At 39.6% G+C, this 21,646-nt stretch overlaps 1 protein-coding gene across 1 annotated transcript in view; it reads right to left on the bottom strand.

Moving 5' to 3' along the window:
- The window catches only part of TMTC2 (transmembrane and tetratricopeptide repeat containing 2), a 433,234-nt gene that overhangs the window by 241,750 nt on the left and 169,838 nt on the right, over positions 1 to 21,646 (bottom strand). The window contains exon 2 of the mRNA XM_005679774.3: positions 20,052 to 20,622. Within this exon, the coding sequence (XP_005679831.1) occupies positions 20,052 to 20,622 (571 nt within the window). The remainder of the gene's footprint in view (positions 1 to 20,051; positions 20,623 to 21,646) is intronic.

Genomic DNA, 21,646 nt, shown 5'->3' with positions numbered 1-21,646 from the left:
ATTAATGGAGCATTTAGCATGTACTAGGCATTCAGAAATTTCTACATATGAACTCACCGAATCTTCAAAAAACCCTCAATTTGAGGTGTCCTGAGACACAAAGAGGCAAAATCAGAATTCCCAGATCAGGCCACCATTTAAAACGGCAGGCTTTATTTATTCATTCCTTCATGCAACCAGTTGCCTCATTAAGATAAGGAAGAAACTATTACAAATCATTGCCAAAAAATCTGAAATAACTTTAAAAATGGCCAAATGTAAAATTGCACTTTTAAAAAAATCCTTAAACAATACTTACTAACTAATATGTAATATTTATACAACATTCAAGACTGAAGATAGTGGCTTGATGAGTTTGAAAGAAAGGGAAAGAGATGCCAAGTTCACATGGATCCTTACAGATTTAGTTATCCTGGAAAACTCAATCAGTACTTCTAGTGATGTTTGATTGCCAAGAGCTCTTCATTCAAACAAGACTTTCCCAGCGGCACTCGTGGTAAAGAACATGCCTGTCAATGTAAGAGATGTAAGAGCTGCAGGTTCAATCCCTGGGTCAGGAAGATCCCCTGGAGAAGGAAATTCAGTAGTCTGGAGGATTGTCTGGAGAATTCCATGGACAGAGGAGCCTGGTGGGTTACAACCATGGTGCTGCAGAGAGTTGGATACGACTGAAGTGACTTAACACAGCAGGCCTCATTCAAACAGAAGGAAATGGCCAATTTTCAAAAAGACAGGATGAAAGTTATAACAGTAATATTGTCAAACTTTCCACTACCCCCCCTCTGGCATTTACTTCTCAGTTGTTTTTTTTTTTTTCAGTGACAGCTTCCCTTCATAATAAAAATGCCTGGCCTTTGTATAAAGAAGAATTAATAAATATCCTCAGCATCTCTTTCTTAATAATTTGCAAAAAAAAAAAAATCAAGGAAGATGAAGAAAAAATCAAGTATCCTTCTATTACAAGCTAAATTTGTACTGGAGATATATTTTTACAGCTGTGATGAACTTCTAGAGCTGGTTATTCTTGGAAACTGCTTTCTGCTCACTCGGGCTTCCTTTGCGGGGAATTGTTCCCAACGTTTACTTTGCATGATTATTTTGAATGAATCTGGTATCCAGAGAATAGCGCAAGTGCTAAATTTGGACTTGAATTTACTTAATTTTAGGGTAAAGGAGAGTCGACTAATACAGAGGAGGATTGGAGATACCTGCATGGTGAGCCCACTGGGACTCAGATAAAATACAAAGCAGAAAACGAGAGGAAAGGACTTGTGTTCTCAGGTTCACCTTAGGCAAATTCCACCACTCTAGATTTCCACCACTGTAACAGAAGAATATTCATATCCTCTTGACAGAAGTATTAAAGATTCAGACAAAAATGAGTGTGAAGGTCCTTCGTAAAATGCATATAGGAAACTGAATGAATGACACTACTGTAAAGATATTATCCCAAACTTAGCCTCTATGGAGAGCATGTATGACTTAATTCACATGGATGTGTAGATCAACTAAGGTACTAAATAAAGTCAGCAAGCTATAAAGTCAGCAAACTGGCCAAATCTAGTGCCCACCTGTTTCTCAGATAAAGTTTTACCAGAACACAGAACATGCAGTTGTTTTCAGTAATCCCACAGAGTTAAACCGTTGTCATGGAATCCACATGACAGAAAATGTTTACTATCTGACCCTTTATACTGTTTGTAAAGGGTCAATATGAGCCTTTACAGAGGCTCTGAGACAGAGGATTCAATACAGAGAGTTCTCAGTCCAAACCACAGTTTGACATTTGACAATATTATTTTGTTTAGGCTTTTTTTTTTTTTCCTTTTCCAATTCCCCTACAGAGAATGGCAAGTTCAATTTGGTATTTCAAGAAAACATGCTATTTTTCTTGCGTGGAAAAAGGATCAAAGTCAACTTCTAATTACATGCCTAAAATGACAGCACAGCTCATGTAAAATGACATAAGGAAACAATTATGTAGGCTAAAATAGGGAATTAAGAAATAGAAAATATAATGGACTCCTGGGAGAATCCATTGAAGAAAATCAAGTATTTGGGTTTAGAAGATAATGAAAAAGATAACTTCAAACCATCATGATCAAAGGGAGATATGAAGATAATTTAAAGCAGATTTCTTGGAAAGGTGAAAGAAAACATAGAGCCCACTTCAGTTTGCAATAAATACTCGGTCCTCAAAAAATATTATTCTAAGTACTTGAGGATCTACTCTTCTGTTCTGGGAATGAATGAAGTACTTCATATTGGCATAATGATTCCATCTTTCCAATCAGATTATTTCAAAGACAAAAAAGTTTATGATCTTACTTTTTAAAAGATTTGTAATGAAATTAATTTTTAATTATGATTAAAAATAACATGATATAATTTGGTTTCTGAAGCATCCCCAGAAACTTCCATATTTGGAAAGTAAACCCTGGAGAGGTTAAATTACTTGTCCACAATTATACAAGCAGGTAGTGGCAGAAACTGTGAGAACCCAGGCCTCCTGATTAGAACTGCAGGATTTATGTCATTATGCCACATGGCCATACTTTTCACAGCATGTTCCCTTTATCTCTGAAACCACAACTTCTCTCAAATGTCTAACATTTTTCAGAGGCTCGAATGCAATTAACCTAGAAAAAGGCCACCAGCTGCATGCAAAGGTGTAGCTTCAAACAACCTTTATATAAATCTGATGTAAATCAGCAAATGTCTTAATGGCATATTAAATTTTTATAGAATCTTTCTCCCATAATTAACTATGTTATTGCTCTTTTAAAACTGCTCAAAAGTAAATCTACCTCTAGGGAATAAGCCGGGACATATTTTAAAGATGGCCATTTCTTTAAAGGGGTAAAGAAAGACTCCAAATTCTTTTCCAAATTTAAATATGTTAAGTTTGTCTAAAAATATGGTTCCTTTTTTTAAAAAGTTAAGGGATGGAAATTGAGTCTTAGATTTTAAAAGCACCTTTACACTTTGAAACAAATCCTTGGACACAGCTAAATGTAAGTCAACAATATGTACTTCAACACAACACAATTACTTCTGCATGTGTAAGACATCTGTAATACACAACAAGAGGTAAATATATGAAAAACACTACAAAGTCCTCAGATTCCTATTTATACTATAAGCAATTGTTACTCATTCAAGAACCAAGAGCTGCAAGTACTAAACACACAGCCAAGAAAGCTATCAAATACTGATGTCAGATTCTTACTGCAGAAAATTACATTTGTGTAGGGACCTACAATTTATCATAATTTGGGGGAAAAAAACACAAAATAAGGATCCAAGCATTCTGACCCAAACATAACCCCAAAGAAGATACCCTGATTACCCAAACACCACAACCAACTTGTTAAACAGTAAATAAGACTGGCAAGTACATTAAAGACACCAGTGAAAAGATGCAGGAATCTCTGCAAGACTTAACCGACCACAGGGATTGAGGTCAGAACTTCTTTTCTGCAGATCTTGTTAAACATGGAAAATCAAAAAGAAAAAAGAAGTTAAAACAGCACTACCTCTATGAAAACCAATAACTTTAGATCCAAACTCCCTCGCTCTTAATTTCAAAATATGGAATTAAGATTATGATAATAGTTGCAAAACTTGGTGAACACATTCAAAAGCAACGTGAAAAATAAACTGATTATATGATATGCAAATGATACCTCAATAAAACTGTTAAAAAAGACAAAAAAAAGCCCAACCTGACATGCGGCTATTTACAGTCTTTATTCCATTTATTGTAAATATTCAGATATTTCCCTTCAGAAATACTAAAAGTTTCTTAGTCTGGAATGCTGCCATGTTGGTGGTGTTACATGATACAGAGTTTATGCACACTGCTATCTCCAAAATAATTTTTAAAAATCAGAATTACATCTGGCCTCAAAGGTTATGAGTACTGAATCAGGGAACCTAGAGCTCTTTTTTTATATAAATAGAGGGACTCTCAGATTCTAAAAGACACCTTTTACACTCCACATTCAATAAGGCCTGACGCATCCTGTGCAGGCGAAGACCTCCAAAAGACACACAGGCAGTGGACATCTCGACGCTGCTAGTCATTCTAAGCTGTATCATATTTCTAATGGAATTTACAGGTAAAGGTTTTTAATCTGAACTATAAAGCAAACTCTTTAGCACAGACTTATCTTTTCCCTTATAAAGCCATTAGGAATGCATTCCCTATACACATAAATTAATAAGGTTGATTAGCAATGATGCAGCAATATGAATTCAGAGTCAAACCAAATGCTTCAATGTGACCTGACTCCAGAAAATTCAATTTTGCATGCTTTGGGGAAGCACCATGCATTATAGAAGAGAAAATCATAAGGAGCCTCAGAAGCAAATCTAACCCAGCCCAACCTCAAAGGATGTATATACAAGGCCCCTCTTTTAAATCTGTTCAGTTCAGTCTCTCAGTCATGTATGACTCTTTGAGACCCCATGAACCACAGCACACCAGGCCTCCCTGTTCATCACCACCTCCCAGAGTTCACCCAAATCCATGTCCATCAAGTCAATAATGTCATCCAACCATCTTATCCTCTGTCATCCCCTTCTCCTCCTGCCCTCAATCTTTCCCAGCGTCAGTGTCCTTTCCAATGAGTCAGCTCTTTGTAGCAGGTGGCCAAAGTATTGGAGTTTCAGCTTCAACATCAGTCCTTACAATGAACACCCAGGACTGATCTCCTTTAGGATGGACTGCCTGGATCTCCTTACAGTCCAAGGGATTCTCAAGAGTCTTCTCCAACACCACAGTTCAAAAGCATCAATTCTTCAACGCTCAGCTTTCTTTATAGTCCAACTCTCACATCCATGTATAACCACTGGAAAAACCATAGCCTTGACTAGACAGACCTTTGTTGGCAAAGTAATGTCTCTGCTTTTGAACATGCTGTCTAGCTAGGTTGGTCATAACTTTCCTTCCAAGGAGTAAGCGTCTTTGAATTTCATGGCTGCAGTCACCATCTGCAGTGATTTTGGAGCCCAAAAAATAAAGTCAGCCACTGTTCCCACTATGTCCCCATCTAACTGTCATGAAGTGATGGGACTGGATGCCATGATCTGGGACTGAATGCCATGATCTTGGTTTTCTGAATGTTGACCTTTAAGCCAACTTTTTCACTCTCCTCTTTCACTTTCATCAAGAGGCTCTTTACTTCTTCACTTTCTGCAATTAGGGTGGTGTTATCTGCCTATCTGAGGTTATTGATATTTCTCCCGGCAATCTTGATTCCAGCTTGTACTTCTTCCAGCCCAGCGTTTCTCATGACGTACTCTGCATATAAGTTAAATAAGCAGGGTGACAATATAAGGAGCCTTGACGTACTCCTTCTCCTATTGGACAAACCCATGGTGGACATGCTATGCCCTTGCAGGCCAATGTGATGTTGATGACCAAGCTCAGAGTATCAGTATCTCAATGCCTGTTACTATTCTGCGATAGGAAGATGAAAAAGAAAAAGAGTATCCAGTATTTCTTCTCAAGGAAGCTTCTAAACCATCTACACACACACACACACACACACACACACACACACACACACACACAATCAGTACTATTCATATAATACCTTAAATAATCAGGCTATATTTTACTTGAAGGAACACAAAGACAATAATCTGTACTGAAAGTGATCACTGCATTTAGAATTAGCATTGCCTTTGAAATCCAACTTGACTGCATGCTAATAAATTCAGGGGGATTCACTTGGTCTCTTATAAAATGGGTACAAACAATGACCCCACAGGGTCACTGTGACAGTTAAATTAGAAAGCAAATGTAAAGTTCCTGGGGGCTCAGTGGTAAAGAATCTGCCAGCCAGTACACGTGATGCAAGAGACATGGGTTTGATCCTTGGGTCAGAAGATCCCCCTAGAGGAGGAAATGGCAACACACTTCAGTATTCTCGCCTGGAGAATTCCATGGACACAGGAGCCTGGCAGGCAGGCTACAGTCCATAGGGTCACAAAGAGTCAGACATGATAGAATGCCTGAGCACACATGCACACATGAATTCCAAGAGAGCAGTTTTGTCTGTTTTCTTCATTATTTTATCCTTGACACCTAAAAAGGCGCCTCATATTTAGAAGACACTTGGTACCTATTTTTCAAAAAATGAAAAGATAAGAAAGCGTCTAGCAAACTTGTCACATGACATGCACTGAGTGAGAAAAAAATGGAAATTGACTCTGAATCCAAATTAAATGCACAAGCATGAAATGGTTTTCAGTTCAGTTCAGTTGCTCAGTTGTGTCTGACTCTTTGAGACCCCATGGATTGCAGCACGCCAGGCTTCCCTGTCCATCACCAACTCCTGGAGCTTGCTCAAACTCATGTCCATCGAGTCGGCGATGCCACCCAGCCATCTCATCCTCTGTCATCCCCTTCTACTTCCGCCTTCAATCTTTCCCAGCATCAGGGTTTTTTCAAATAAGTCAGTTCTTCGCATAAGGTGGCCAAAGTACTGGAGTTCAGGTTCAGCATCAGTCCTTCCAACGAATATTCAGGACTGATCTCCTTTAGGATGGACTGGTTGGATCTCCTTGCAGTCCAAGGGACTCTCAAGAGTCTTCTCCAATACCACAGTTCAAAAGCATCAATTCTTTGGTGCTCAGCTTTCTTTATAGTCCAACTCTCACATCTACACATGACTACTGGAAAGACCATAGCTTTGACTAGACAGACCTTTGTTGGCGCAGAGTCTTAAAAAGTTAAAAACAAAATTCTGGATCATCTGAGCTACTTAGTTGTCACTGTTAGAAATTTCTTTCACTCAAGACTCTCCCCTACCCAAAGGAACTGGGATAATATATTATCCATCTTTGTATTATTAGCAGCCATAAAATGCATAATTGCATGTAGAAGTATCACTTGTATTTAACACTATTGTAGGTAAACAGCACTGTTCACAAGACCAAATAATATGAGAATGACTGATTCTTTCATCTGATTTGGATTTTCCATTTTAACCAAACCAGGAGCTTTGGTGTTAACTATGGAAAGAGATCCCTTCTTCCCTTGCTAGGCACTCTTTGAAATCCTTGGGCAAATGACTTCACTTCTATAAACCTCACTCCTATAAGTTTCCTTATCTGTAAATAATATCTACTCTCATAGAATTCAACAAAGAAATGCATAGAAGACACTTTGCTAGCACACAGTAAGCCTTGATCAATGGTGGTTGTTATCATAATTACCACCAGCTTTGTGTATATGCAAATGAAGGCTAATGAATTTAAATGGGGTATTTCTCTTCCTCTTTAAACAATATGGAAGTCAGCAGGGCTGCAGAGAAGATTACACTGCAGAATGCAAGGGAATCAAAGACTACAAATTATCCTGTCCAAGAACCAGAAACTTTCAGCTGCTGCTTTGACAGCTTAAATTCAGCCCCTTTCTCACTTAGCCTGCCCATTCTTCAATTGGCATCTCTGCATTTTCTCCTTTCTGGCAATTTTACCTCTGAAGTACCTTCATTTTTAGAACCATCTTCTCTTTTGACATTAGGGTTGTCACTCATTTGAATATTCATCCAACAGAAAGAAACTAACGTCATATTGTATGATCACAAGAAACTTTCAGCATCTTTAAGAAATGAGTGGCATCCTACAACATTCCTGGAATTGTGAGTATCAGGGTGAACAACGATACACCAAGCTGATGAGTCTACTGCTTAACCTAAAATGTTTCTTGCTCCAAGTTTGCACAGTGGTGCCTTGGAGAGCTGGAACAGGGTGTCAAAGAACAGCCAAGCCAGTATTCAACTTCTCCACCTCTAAACCAATCCCAGACTCAAGTATCCTCAAACAGAAGACCCCTCTATTGAGGGGTAATCTATTCCAAACATAATATCCCGTTAGTAAAGGAAATTAATCAAATTAGGAAGAAAAAATACACAGTGATCTTAGTTTCTTTGTGTTAAGCTTCTGTTAGCTACAAAAGTATATGTTCCATTTGAGGGAATTCCATGGCAGTCAAGTGGCTAAGATTCCACATTTCCACTGAAGAGGACATGAGTTCCATCCCTGGTTGGAGGAATAAGATCTCTAAGGCTATGTGGAGTGGCCAAAAAAAGAAGAGTATGTTCCATTTGAAGGGCTTATATCAAGCTGGAGCCTTAAATCCTGGAATTACTAACATAGCTAAAGAGAAAGTATCTAGGGGGAAATAAGAAGGCAGCCTTATTCATGACACACCTGAGCGATGGTACCTGGTGGTGGTCCATTACAAGTCTCTAAAGTGGCAAATTCAAAATCATTTTCATAATCACAAGTTTTTGTTTTTTTTCTATAACTTAAAGGCATGAAGCAATGTGCACAGAGGTAAAAGCACTGGATCTAGTGGAAGAGGTACTGTTAACTGTACACCCAACCGATTTCTGTGGGCCCCAGCTGCTGCAAAAAGAGATGGGTTAGCATATAGATGGATAATTTCTAATATCCCTTCCAGACCACAAAATCTTGTGTCTGTATGAAAATCTTACAATGTTTCATAATATTGTATGGGGTATCAGACTCTCAGTGTACGTCAGCGGGTGCCAGACCCAGCTACTCATCAAAATTACAGGAACAGCAGCTCTTTTACCCCTTTCCATTTTACCCACTTCTGCTGCCCTCTAACCTCTAACCTTAAAAGAACATAATTACAGGAATGAGATCACTGAGCAATTGGAACTAACCCCTGACTTATGGTCTCCTGAATGCACATCCTGCTTTGTCTAGCCTGTTGATTTTTTTCCTAGATCAAGACAGAATGAAGAACTAAGCTGTTAAAAAAATGACCAACTCTCTACCTGCAACAGCCACCCTCCCAAGCCTTTCTAGCAATCCTGCAGGCAGATCACAGCGGGGTAAAATAACATCTGGAGAGAGAGTCAGATAGTCTGCACACAAGGAGGAATGATGCAAAACCAGCCTCTCTCCACTACTGCACTAGTTCCCTTTAAAATTTGTCACAGCTGAGCAGAATCTACAGAGTTGGCCTCTGAACAGGAGTCCATCTTCTCCCCAGATTGCCAGCTTTTCTGATTAAAGCACTTTTCCTTTCTACTGACACTTGATTCTTGAATTATTGGCTTATGAGTGGCAAGGAGATGAACCTAGATTTGATAACAACAGCGGGAATTTTTTAAAAAGTAGATCTCAGAACTAAGATCCCACAAGCCGTGCATAGTAAACTGTGAGAGGAGGACATAAGTAAATAGTAGTTTTTCCTTCTACTTCTCCACCAGCTCCTCCCTAACACTTCAAATAATAATAATAATAATAAGCAGAGCAAAATATCCTTATTCAGTAGTGTCCAGTTTGGAGCTACAATCTCCGATTTAAAAGTTTCCCCATGAGAGGTTAACAATCATTCCAGTTTGGAAACCTATAACAAACTCGAATCCTTAAACAGTCTCCATTCCCAACCCACCCTAGTTATTACCTGTCACTTAAACCATATTCTTAAATATTGGGTTTTTCAGACTCAAAACCCATCTTGTGCATGCGTGCTTAGTTGTGTTCGTCTCTTTGTGACCTCATGGACTGTAGCCTGTCAGGCTCCTCGGTCCATGGAGTTTTCTAGACAAGTATACTGGAGCAGATTGCCATTGCCTACTCCAGGGGATCTTCTCGACCCAGGGACCCAACCCACGTCTCCTGCGGTCCCTTGCACTGTCAGGCAGGTTCCTTACCACTGGCAAGTATAATCTTACCTATAAAACAAAAACCACTTTCAGCTATAGACTTTTCTCAGCAAGCCCAAGTTACCAGGAAGTGAGTTCCTGTAAAAATGATTTGATCTGAATGTTGTTAAGGCATTTGAAATATTTTATAAAATTTCTAGCAGCCAGAAAACAGTATTGCCTGAACAACAAAAATGCTGCCGTCTCTGCTCTCCTTAGGAGGTAAGGAAATAAACTAAACTATGGTACAACAGCAATAACAGAAAAGCAGCCTCAATGCTTCCCTGGTTTGTTACAAGAGATCCTAGAATCAGCTGCCACAGTGTTGCCTGCCAGGCTAGGGAAGAACAAGAGGAGGCAAGAGATGCACATTCACCCCTAGGTGGTAACAGCGCTTCCTCTTTCCCCGAAGACAGATGGACGCTGCAAGCTACTGCAGCCACTGCACTAATCTTCCTTACTATAAACCTTACGAAAGCAAATATACAGGAAACAGGGTGTTGTGGGGAGCAGACCAGAAAAAGCTTGGATCCCCTCCACTTCCAGATACATAAGCAACAGCACCATCCTGAGCCTGAAGGAGAAAAATCAGCCTATAAAATTATGAAAGACGGTAAGATATTATCAATGGAGAAAAATGAAAGAATGAGCATGTGTACTTATTTTCAAACAAAAGATAAATGATCGAATCAGTTGTTCAGAAGAATTTTCCTTGAAAAGGGCCTTTTTCTCAATATTCTTTAAATTGTCGGCACTGTCGAATAGGATAGCAAACACTTTGATCGACATTTCACCCAGCGTCCCATTAGAAAAGTCAGAGCTCAGTCAACTGACTGCTCTTTAAGACAACAGACAGAAAGTTCACTTTTACAGAAACGCTAAGGAAATGTAACAAAATGCTGTCGAAGATGGTGATATCCACTACAGAAAACCAACCTGACTGAGAATGTACATTTACTATATTCATATCTGGTAATAATTTGTCAAGGCAAATATTATATTCCATCGTCTCTACAGACCCTGTAACTGACTTTCAGTGCATTTAGTAATTTACCCAAAGTCACAACATTTAAATATAAATCTTCAGGATCCAATCTAAAGGCCTTTCTAAAATATTCTTACCTGGATCTATACATGAGAAGATTAGCCAATCACCAAGTGCTACTTCAAAGTAAACATCACTTGCTTTCCTAGTATTAGGTGTACTTAACTTTTTATCACACTGTTATGAGATTTTAAGAAACGTCACTCAATGGAACAGGTAAATTTTTGCCTGAATATTCAAATTAGGAGAAATAATTCTATGTAATTTTGAGTTTTCCATTTCATAAAAATTATAGAAATATACTCAAACCACTAGTATCTAGCTTTGATATCATCTGACAACATTATCTAAACATGTAGTCCTGCAGTTTATTCTGGTGGAACACACAACATGCACATGCACAATACACCATTTTATAAGGGGAAGGGACTCAGGGTCTCATGCATTAAAAACTAAGATAATGCCCTCAAAAGGGCTGGGTTGGTACTGCTAACAAGTATAATGACTCAAAATTTACAAAATTAAAACGCTGAGGGTTTTTTTTTTGTTTGGTTTTGTTGCTTTTAAATATATAAAATGTAATTACTTCTAAGCTGTCACAACTGATATTGAATATTAAGCAATGACTACTAAATGTACTTGGTATGTGCTTATCTTTAATAATACAATAATGGAAATTGTGGATCTATTTTTCATTTTCTTCACATACTAAAAACTAAGTCATTTATTTGTTTTTAAATGTGCGTCATTTTTCCCATGTTGTCCTTGGTGTTTTCTTTGAATCTTACATTAATTATAAGCAAAATGACAACCACACACCCAAATGCAGGCGCTGCAGATTCCCTTATTACAACAAAGAGAAGTATTATGATCTCAGCATTCTATTTGATTTCCTGAAATGAAATGAATACACATGTGGAGAAAGAAAGAAAGTGTCCTCTGGAACAGAAACACTGACTTCACTAATGAAGGCCATAATTACTGAGGAAACATGTATTAAATTCTGAATTCATGCTATTCCACTTGATGCAAGAGTTGTAATCAGATCAACAGAGCATACAGGAGCCATCTGGGTGATGCAAAATTGTAAAGACAAACCCTGAGAGCAAGGGCACACCGACCTTCCTAGTACCAAATCATCGTAGACTTCTGTATTAGAAAGTGCTGTTCTTCCCTTTTCATTTCCTATTTTCCTTCTGACGAAAGGAATACTGTGATCAATAGGTATGAAGCTGGATATTAAAAAACAACTTATCATACCATGCAACCTTTACCCTATTATCAACGATCAATGAATTTAACATTGAGTTTTATCCACCCCACCTCCCACCCTGCTCACACCTTTTAAGGATTCTCTAATGCACTCCAGAAATCTGGCTTTCTATAGCTTATATTTCACTTGAGAAATCAATCCTAAAGTACCATTCCCATTGTTGCAGGCACTGAAGACAGGAATCTGACTTCTAGGCAATGACAATGGGTTTCAAATTTGTGCAAGCCACATCATTTTCCATGAAATTGACAGAACCCAGCTGAATATGAGTAACCTGACAATCACGAGATCCCCGTCAGTCAATTTGATTCCTCTGAGGCAGCAGGTTATCGAAAATTGAACCAAGTGATGTAATACGCATCCCAGACAGTGTTATGAGAACAGCAGAGAGGAGTTCAATGAGACTCATTATTTATTCATCACAAGGTCCAATTTGCGTGTCATTTTCACTGACGGTGTACTCAGTTAACTGGTTGAAATTCAGTGCTGATAGAGTGTTTTATTCCATACTGTAAAAAGGACCCTTTTAAATTTTTTTTCTGTCTTCCTGTATAAGAGTACAAAACAAAGAGGGATTTTGTGTTTGTGGCCATTCATGGTAATATCTGAACACCATTTAGCAAAGCTGGAAGAGCAGACATTGGAGAAAGCCCTTAAGGACTCCCTGTTTTTCTCATTAGGAGTGCATAATAACATGTCAAATATTACAGAGTAAAAAGTAAAACAATATTATTATTCAGAAAATAACTACTTTTCCTTTAAATGCTACAGAACGAGATAAACACTGATAGGAAACACACTCACAGAATGAGATATAACCTCCACTCCGGAGTTGGATCCTTAGTCTCATCACCCAAGGGACCTTCTCTAAGGCTCAGGGAAAGAACAGGAAAGCAAGCTCTCCCAAGAGGCAAGAAAGAGCTGGCCTGTACCTTCTTGGGCTTTTCCTATGGACCAGTCCAAGGGCTAGCACATTTGAAAACCAGGCACCATCTCTCATCAATGTTGGGGTCACATCGTATCTTAAAAGGCCCTGACATTAGACACAGCAGCTGTCTCAGTTCACCTTGCCTAATTCATTTTACCAAGTTCCTGTGCTTTATGTATCTGCTGAAAGGACTGCTCAGTGCCCCTCAGTAACTTTCTCTGAGTTTCCCTCAAGGAAATGCTCACCCACCACTTTCCACTTTTCCCTACCTCTCTAATTATATAAATACCTACATCCAAACAATGCTTCAGGGCCCTGTGGACACACCCTGCCCCAGAAGGTGCTTCCCATCCCCTCAGCTGAAAGTCACCTCCCCGTCCTCTCAGCTGCCTTCGGGCTCCAAGTGCCTGACAGCCCTCACCACTGTCCAGCTTGAATTTCAGTTCTACACCTACACGTGCTACTCTCAACTTCCTACTACTCTCAAATGTCCTTAAGAACAGAATTTTATTGATTCATCTTAGATTCCTCACATCACCTACCCCAGTGCCTTGCACAAAGATGAACCTTTAAAAAAATAATCATAATTTGGGATACGATCGCTATCCCAGGTATTAACACTCTAATGCAAGCATCACAGAAACTTGCAAGAATAGTCAGTTTCCCAAATTTAAATGACTTGACTTGAATCTAAACAGCAAGCAGAATACAGAATCATCTCAAATCAGCTGAGCGAGGAAGCCAACCTGCAGGAATAAAATACCCTATTAATCTTTGACTTTTAGAATAGAAAAATATTTCTGAACCTCGACTTTATTTGTGGTATTATCTGGTTAGCGGTCTTGGCAGCTGTTCAAAGTTTTAAAGTACTACAGGTCATGAATATTAAACACTACAACAAGTTTACTGGGAGGAAATCCAAATTCATTTGTAAGTGCATGACAAACAGTCACCCCTCCAGTTTCAATAATGCAAGGAAATACTGTGATCGGAACCAGTATTATATAACCAGTCCCTCGCTATATCTAGATTCTCACAAAGTCAAGTGTAAGACATATGAAGGTAAAGACAACTTTCAGAAAGCAAGAACACTACTTGAAGCAGAGTGGCACAGATGGTGCTTAAAGACAATCAGAATCAGCAAACATATCCTATTTCATTCAAGGCAATGGATATGAGGGTCACATCTTGAGTAAAACCACAAATCTGGTCTAAAAGGGACGAAGCCATAAATGATAACAGATTCTGCTAATGCCATCCAAGCAGCTAATCAAGTTAAAAAAGCACATGTGGATCCAATGTGCAAATACCTGCAGGCTATACACTGGTTCTTCTGTACGTGGGGAGCCACACAACATAGTCTGATGTACAAGAGCACCACATTTAACGTCTTCAGTGTTCAGACAGTGATGAACCCGAAACCTTCAACAGAATGTAAGCCCCGACCCTGGGAAACCATTTTCAAAATACACCCAGTAAATGGGTTGGAAATATGCGACTGTTTGTTAGTGTGGGTCTGATGACTGCATCCCATTATAGAGCCCAGCTTACTTAACACCCAAGATAAAGGTAAACTTGCTCACCACATGCAACTTCCATCAATCATATCTGGCTTTGCATTAAAATAAAGTTTTGCTAGATAGAGGTGACTTGTTTTTCAAAAGTGGCAATGCCTCCCATGTCCCTCTCTAGTAATATAGTGTCTTTATCCTGTTTATATGAAATAAAGCCACAAGATTTCATTTGAAAAAAAAGGTGGCTATCCAGATAATACATATCTTGAAGGCAACTACGGTAAAATAAATGCAGTCATCTGTAGAGAAAGTCTTAATATCAAACTCAAAGGGCTTCCTTTTTCCAAATTATTTTGGGCTATAATTAGAATTGTTACCCTTGCTTTCAGATTTCCTTTCCTGTTTAATTTTTTTCCACCTGTAACTGAATAAGTGATTATGAGGCTAATAAAGGGGGAAAAAAGATATTTCCACATTAAAACAGTTAACAGATGTTAAATAAGCACAGAAAATGGCCACTAGGCAAGCAATGACTGATGTTGGGTAAGTAAGAAAAATGTTGCCTTTACTGATTTTATTACCCATGTACCTCCTGGGATCATGGGAGACTTGTAAAATATTTTGTGGGCAGATAAAAGTCTAGCATTTATTTGCAAGGCTAGTTTAAGTGTCTTTCAAGGGTTCCCCATCCCCCTTAGTTTTTGACAACATAAAGCTAAGTAAGTGAAAACCATCTAAGAAAGGCTAAAATAGTCATTTGTTGAGAGGTCAAGAAAACTTATTTTTCAACATTTTTCTGACATGCATCTCTTCCAGTCCCACCTTCCAGACCTCCCTAATCAGGAATGAAATCCTCACTGTAAAAAGGAGAAGGTATAAGATTTCACCTTGCCACTGCAGGCACATCCATTTCAAAAGTCAGCCTTTAAGTGTGAATTCAGTAATTCACTAGGGAAGCCCACATATTTAATCTCTTACAAATCCTCCAATTTTTTCCCCAAGTATTGAAAACTGTATTATTTCATGTTATAATCAACCATATTATTTCAAAAGTCATATTATTCTCTTGATAAGCATTTACTAACTAACCTAAATGTGCTAATATTTTTGGCATATTCAGAATAGTGTGCAGGAGATATAAACACTGTACATGGTTGTGTGTGTTTGTGTGCCCATGTGTGTGTTTAGTCATGTCTGAGTCTTTGCAACCTCATGGACTGTAGCCCACCAGACTCCTCTGTCCATGGGATTTCCTAGGCAAGAATACTGGAGTGGGTTTCCATTTCCTCTCCAGAAGATCTTCCCCACCCAGGGATCAAACTCATGTCTCCTGCACTGCAGGTGGATTCTTTATCACTAAGCCACCTGGGAATCCCATACATGGTTACTAAATACTAAATAAAATATCTACAATATTCTGGGTACTTACTATTTCCTTATTTCCTCTGCAGAACTACAGAAATTTTACATGTCATATGGACACAGGCATCATTTGCTTGAACCTGAGCAGTCAAAAAATGGCAGCCAAGAATTCTGGCCAAATTCAGTCATCCCGAGAAGGCTGTCTGGCCCAAACAGGGCATATTTGTTCATAAGTAATCAATATTAAATAACAGGAGATGTCACAGAAAATCCAGATGGAAGTCTTAGAAAAATCTTAACCTCTCCCAAACAGAACCCTGTACTTTCTTATTGCAATGATGGGATAGAGAGAAGTACCAGGGAGCAGATGTAACTCCTGTCCCTACAGTTCCTTCTTCCTGATCCCAGTAAACGTTGACTTTAGGACCTGAATCTGACAAGGAGTACGGAATCAAAACATCTGACATTGCTAAAGAAACGTGAAGCAAGAAGCTGAGTGTGATTGCTATGACAAAAACATTACTGACAAAACTATAAAAATGGAGAGACTGCCCCTCTAGTTTTAATCATTTCCAACTTGAGGAGGACTACCATTTTTAGATTTTTGAGCATTTGGCTAGTTCTTTGGTTTGCATAATAGAGCTAAACATTTGTGCACTGGGTTTTTCTGTTTACATATAAATTCTGTTTTAATAAGGCAGGGAAGTTTATTTCATCTGGCAAACTATGATAACTCTGATGTAGAGTTAATTAGTAAGACATTCAAGATGTATTCGTTTAAGATTGAAAAGTCTTTTAATCCACTTCCTTCAGAGTCTCTTCTAACTCACCCCAGGCATAGAAATCTATATATTTTAAAGACAGAATATGAAATTTTTCTATAACTTCCATATGTAATCTATGCCAGTGTTTACAAGCTCTATAGTCATGAAATTCTAAATGGAAGTTTTTGCTTAAATATTCATGCTTCAGCTTCAGTTGATTCCTAATTCATATGCTTTCAAACCACTGGAAAAAGTTTGGCTATCTCTTTCTTCAAATAAAGAATTATAATTTCCATTGATGTTTCTTCTTTCCCTTCAACTAATATGCATTAAGTGCCTTCCAAATACTGGGTATCCAGTTCACAACAACGGAGAAGGCAATGGCACCCCACTCCAGTATTCCTGCCTGGAAAATCCCATGGATGGAGGAGCCTGGTGGGCTGCAGTCCACGGGGTCACTAAGAGTTGGACACGACTGAGCGACTTCACTTTCCCTTTTCACTTTCATGCATTGGAGAAGGAAATGGCAACCCACTCCTGTGTTCTTGCCTGGAGAATCCCAGGGCCGGGGAAGCCTGGTGGGCTGCCGTCTATGGGGTTGCACAGAGTCAGACACAACTAAAGCGACTTAGCAGCAGCAGCAGTTCACAACAAACACCATACAATTTCATATAATCTTCCCAACTTCTCCAGGGGAGAACATGATATCTATTCTGACATGAAGAAACAGGTCATTGAACTAGTTTAAGGTGACTCACTCAGTGCAAGTTAAGATTCAATACTTATTATTTCCTTCTCTACTGTGGAGTCATCTCTTTATTCATCTTCATACCCTTACAATGTAAGATCACTAGACAGTCACAAACATGTCTTCTAGTTCTAGGGATTCCATTTTCTGGGTGACCTTCACATCTCTGGTTCTCTACACCTCAGCTGGAGACAAGGGGCCAGGCATAGATCATCTCCAGGTTTCTCACAAGTCTATAAAATCTATTATCCAAATGCCCTCATTAAACCCACAAGGCCAAACCTAGAAAAAATGAATAAGCTAAGCTGAGATAGCAACTATCAGATGAAGGGTATTGCTGCCATGACTAACTTCCTTGCCCACAAGCAGTGGTTACCAGACAGCCTGGGTAAGTTTCCATTTGAGAACTTCTCAAGACACTGAACATTCAAAGCATTAAGTCCTTTCCCATAGGATGGGAATCTTTGTGCCCGACTCTTTGTGTCGTTTGCCATCTCCCTCTCCAAGGGATCTTCCCAACCCAGGGATCGAACCCAGGTCTCCTGCACTGCAGGCAAATTCTGTTAATCTGTCCTATGGCAATTTAATTATTAGTGCAACCAAAGAACTTAGATGGAAAGAAAAGTTTTCTTGCACTAGTTAGTGGCAGTTCTCATTTTCTTAAGCAGCAGCATGAGTAAGGCTGCCAAATAAAACACAGGATGCCCAGTTGTACTGTACTTTCAGATAAACAAAAAATAATCTTCTATTATAAATATGTCCCAAATATTACATAAGACAAGTTTATAGTAAGGGGCTCTATCAGCAAACTTTATCCTTGAAAATAAGCTTGCTGCTGCTGCTGCTGCTGCTGCTAAGTCGCTTCAGTCGTGTCTGACTCTGTGCGATCCCATAGACAGCAGCCCAGGAGGCTCCCCCGGCCCTGGGATTCTCCAGGCAAGAACACAGGAGTGGGTTGCCATTTCCTTCTCCAATGCATGAAAGTGAAAAGGGAAAGTGAAGTCGCTTAGTCTGTCCAACTCTTAGCGACCCCATGGACTGCAGCCCACCAGGCTTCTCCATCCATGGGATTTTCCAGGCAAGAGTACTGGAGTGGGGTGCCATTATGCCTTCTCTGGAAAATAAGCTTAGAGAACCAAAAATTTCTCAGAAGAGAACTTCAAAAATCCTAAAAGCAAGTCCTAAACTGACGTATCAAAATAATTTCCTAATTTATGAAATGGTAAGATGAAAATTCTGCAGAAAAAAACACAGTGCTTCACAGGCTATCAAGGTCTTAAAACACCCAATCTGCATCCCCAAATAGCTCTCACCCTGCAAAGGACAAGGACCATGACTTATTCTGTTTGTATTTCCAGTACAAGAAAACTTGCTATTGTTGATGATGTGGTTTTAAAAAGAAAAAGATTGTTCTCCCTAAATTTCTTTGAATGAATATTTAAAATTGATTTGAAATTAAGAGCCTGGCTTTCAAACCCATGTTGTTTTCAAAGCGCCAAATCTAATGAGGGTTCTCAAGTTTCAGCAGTTAATGGAAATCACAAAAGAACTTCATTAAGCACTTGATACTTGAGTTCTAAGGAAACACATTGCTTCCCCACAGAGCAGAAGCACCTCAGTAATTACTCTTCCTAAGTTAAAAAAAAAAAAGTCATTTCAAAATAAATGTTTTATTTCCCGTCATTTTGTTCTTCAGTTCCTTCCCAATTCGATTTTAAGTAGAATTAAGAACTGAGAGGAAAAAAGTAGTAAAAACTATAACACTTGACAGTTTTCTCAGGGTCAGTATCCTAAACCATTATACTCCTTGCTGAAGAGTATCCAAAAGGATAAAGGAGCTGGTCTGAATCATGTCTGAGGTTGCAGGCACCGGCCAAGTTCAGTCTTTTACTTAAAGGCAAGGCAAGGATGAGCTTATTGTGAGGGAGGGAAGATGTGGAGATGGGAAGCAGGCAGTTTCTCAAGATGCACTAGTCCACTCAAGGCATCCCCTTAACCCACCAGCAGGAAACTGCTCAGTTTTCTTCAAGTACTTGGGATCCAAAAGTGCTTCGTGACCTTCAAACAACACTGCATTTGAAACCACTGAGGGAATTCGGAAGAACACATATTAAGCCCTGAGGCAAAGGTCTTAATTGGCCTCAGGGCAGAACTTATAATAACCAATTTCTGTTTTGACTCTTCTATTCTTCTACACTACAACAAGGAAAAGGTGAATATGACTCATTATTTAAGAATGTGACTTCCCAGAGCACAGCAGAGAGGTTTGTTTTCCAAAGTCAGCTTAGGAAAAGTAATATTAACAAATGGCAGAGGATTTCCTCTTTCCAGAGTCGAGCATCCAGCTCACTGATCAGCTGTGTTATTTTTTCAAACACCTATTACAGGCAATTTATTGGATTACAGGACTTGGACTGAAATAAAGGAGTAAATGATAAATAAAGATGCATATTCTTTACAAGGCAGTACTGTCCTTCTACCCTCTTGGGGATTTCCTCTTGGAAATCATGAAACTAAGAAACCTGAGAAATAAAATAATCAGAGACTGACACCCAGGTTAGTAGGGAAAGGTCAGAGAGGACACTTCCACCTCCCGAAGATCAAAAAGTAACTTACTTTAAATTCTCTCCGAAAAGGAATAATTTGTTTTAAATGGGGAAAAGGGATCAAGCAGGGAGAGAACTCAGTAACCCAATGCTCATGCCCAACAATCACTTACTTTGTAGATGGTGGGTAAGATCTGTTTCATTTTCAGTCTGTGAAAGACAAAGACATCATAAACGGCGGAAACTGCCAGGACCGTGACTCCTTGCTCCTTCCATAACATGCTGCATCCGGCGCACATTCCGGTCCCCAGGAACCAGCCCCAGGTCCTGGCCGAGGAGCCTCTTGTAGAACAGTGTTTCATGTAGCAGAGCAAGGAGAGGAGGAAGAAGAAACTGGCCCCCACATCAGCCCGACCCACGATTCCTGCCACGGCCTCCGTGTGGATGGGATGAGAGGCGAACATTAAGCCAGCCATGAAGGTCCAGTACCCGTCCCCAAGGAGGATCTTAGAGAAGTTTGTGAAGAGACCAGTGACCGCGGCGTGCAACAGCACGTTGACCAGATGGTAGCTCCAGGGATTCAGCCCTCCGATGGCATGGTTCAGGCGGAAAGAAAGAGTGCAGAGGGGCCGGTAGGACTTGTGGCTGCCGCTGTGGGTTAGCAGGGTCCCCCAAAAGTCATTGTAGAAAATGTGGGTCCAGGGGGTTTCTGGGAGAAGGTCCTGGTTCGTCTTGATAGCACGGCTAAAAAACAAAGAAAAGAAATCAAATGTAAAAGAAAGAAAAAAAAGAAAACACACTGCTAAAATATACTGCTGAAACATCGCCTTCCCGCGTAGCTTTCTCTTCACGTGGTTTTAGATGGGCTTCCGGGTGTACGTGATTAATGCAGAAAAGCCTTAGAGCGGCTTCACAGGGAGAGTGAATTCAGAGCCCCCCCTTCACACTTACTAGGTGCCACAATTAGGGCTGTATTTCTTCTCCGCAAGTTTTTCTTCTTTGTTTGAATGCAAATACCTTTGGAGAATGAATGCAGTTTCCATCCCTTTAGTTCAGTTCAGTTCAGTCGCTCAGTCGTGTCCGACCCTTTGCGACCGCATGAATCGCAGCGCGCCAGGCCTCCCTGTCCATCACCAACTCCCGGAGTTCACTCAGACTCACGTCCATCGAGTCGGTGATGCCATCCAGCCATCTCATCCTCTGTCGTCCTCTTTTCCTCCTGCCCCCAATCCCTCCCAGTATCAGAGTCTTTAGTAAAAGCTTAATAAAGCAGTTGTCAAACAACTGCCCTTCTGTGGCATGATGGCTAAAAATGCAGATCTCAGGCATTAGGCTAATATAAGGCCTAAGAATAGGCATTTTTTAAGAGGCAAAGTCTCAGGTAATACTGATGTAGGGGATAGACTTAGAGGAAGGACTAGCTCTGTTAGTAGAAGTAAATTTTAGATAGAATATCTGCCCAGGGAAATGATTCCCATACATGACGATCACCTGGGGATTTCTTAACAGGCAGGCAAAAGTTCTAATTCAGTAGGTCAAGGAGGAGCCCAAGATTCCACATTTCTAACTCTTGTAATTGTTCATTTATCTTCTACACAGAAAAGCAAAGGACACTGCTTTGCAGATTCATTCATGTTCTGGAAACCTAGTGCAAGGAACATCTTGTCCCAGTTAGCTGTTGCTATTACTATTCTGCCGCTGCTGCTGCTGCTAAGTCGCTTCAGTCGTGTCCGACTCTGTGCGACCCAGGCAAGAATACTGGAGTGGG

The sequence above is a fragment of the Capra hircus genome, chromosome 5 (assembly GCF_001704415.2).
Source record: "Capra hircus breed San Clemente chromosome 5, ASM170441v1, whole genome shotgun sequence".
NCBI lineage: Eukaryota > Metazoa > Chordata > Mammalia > Artiodactyla > Bovidae > Capra > Capra hircus.
This window is presented reverse-complemented; position numbering and strand designations above follow the sequence as displayed.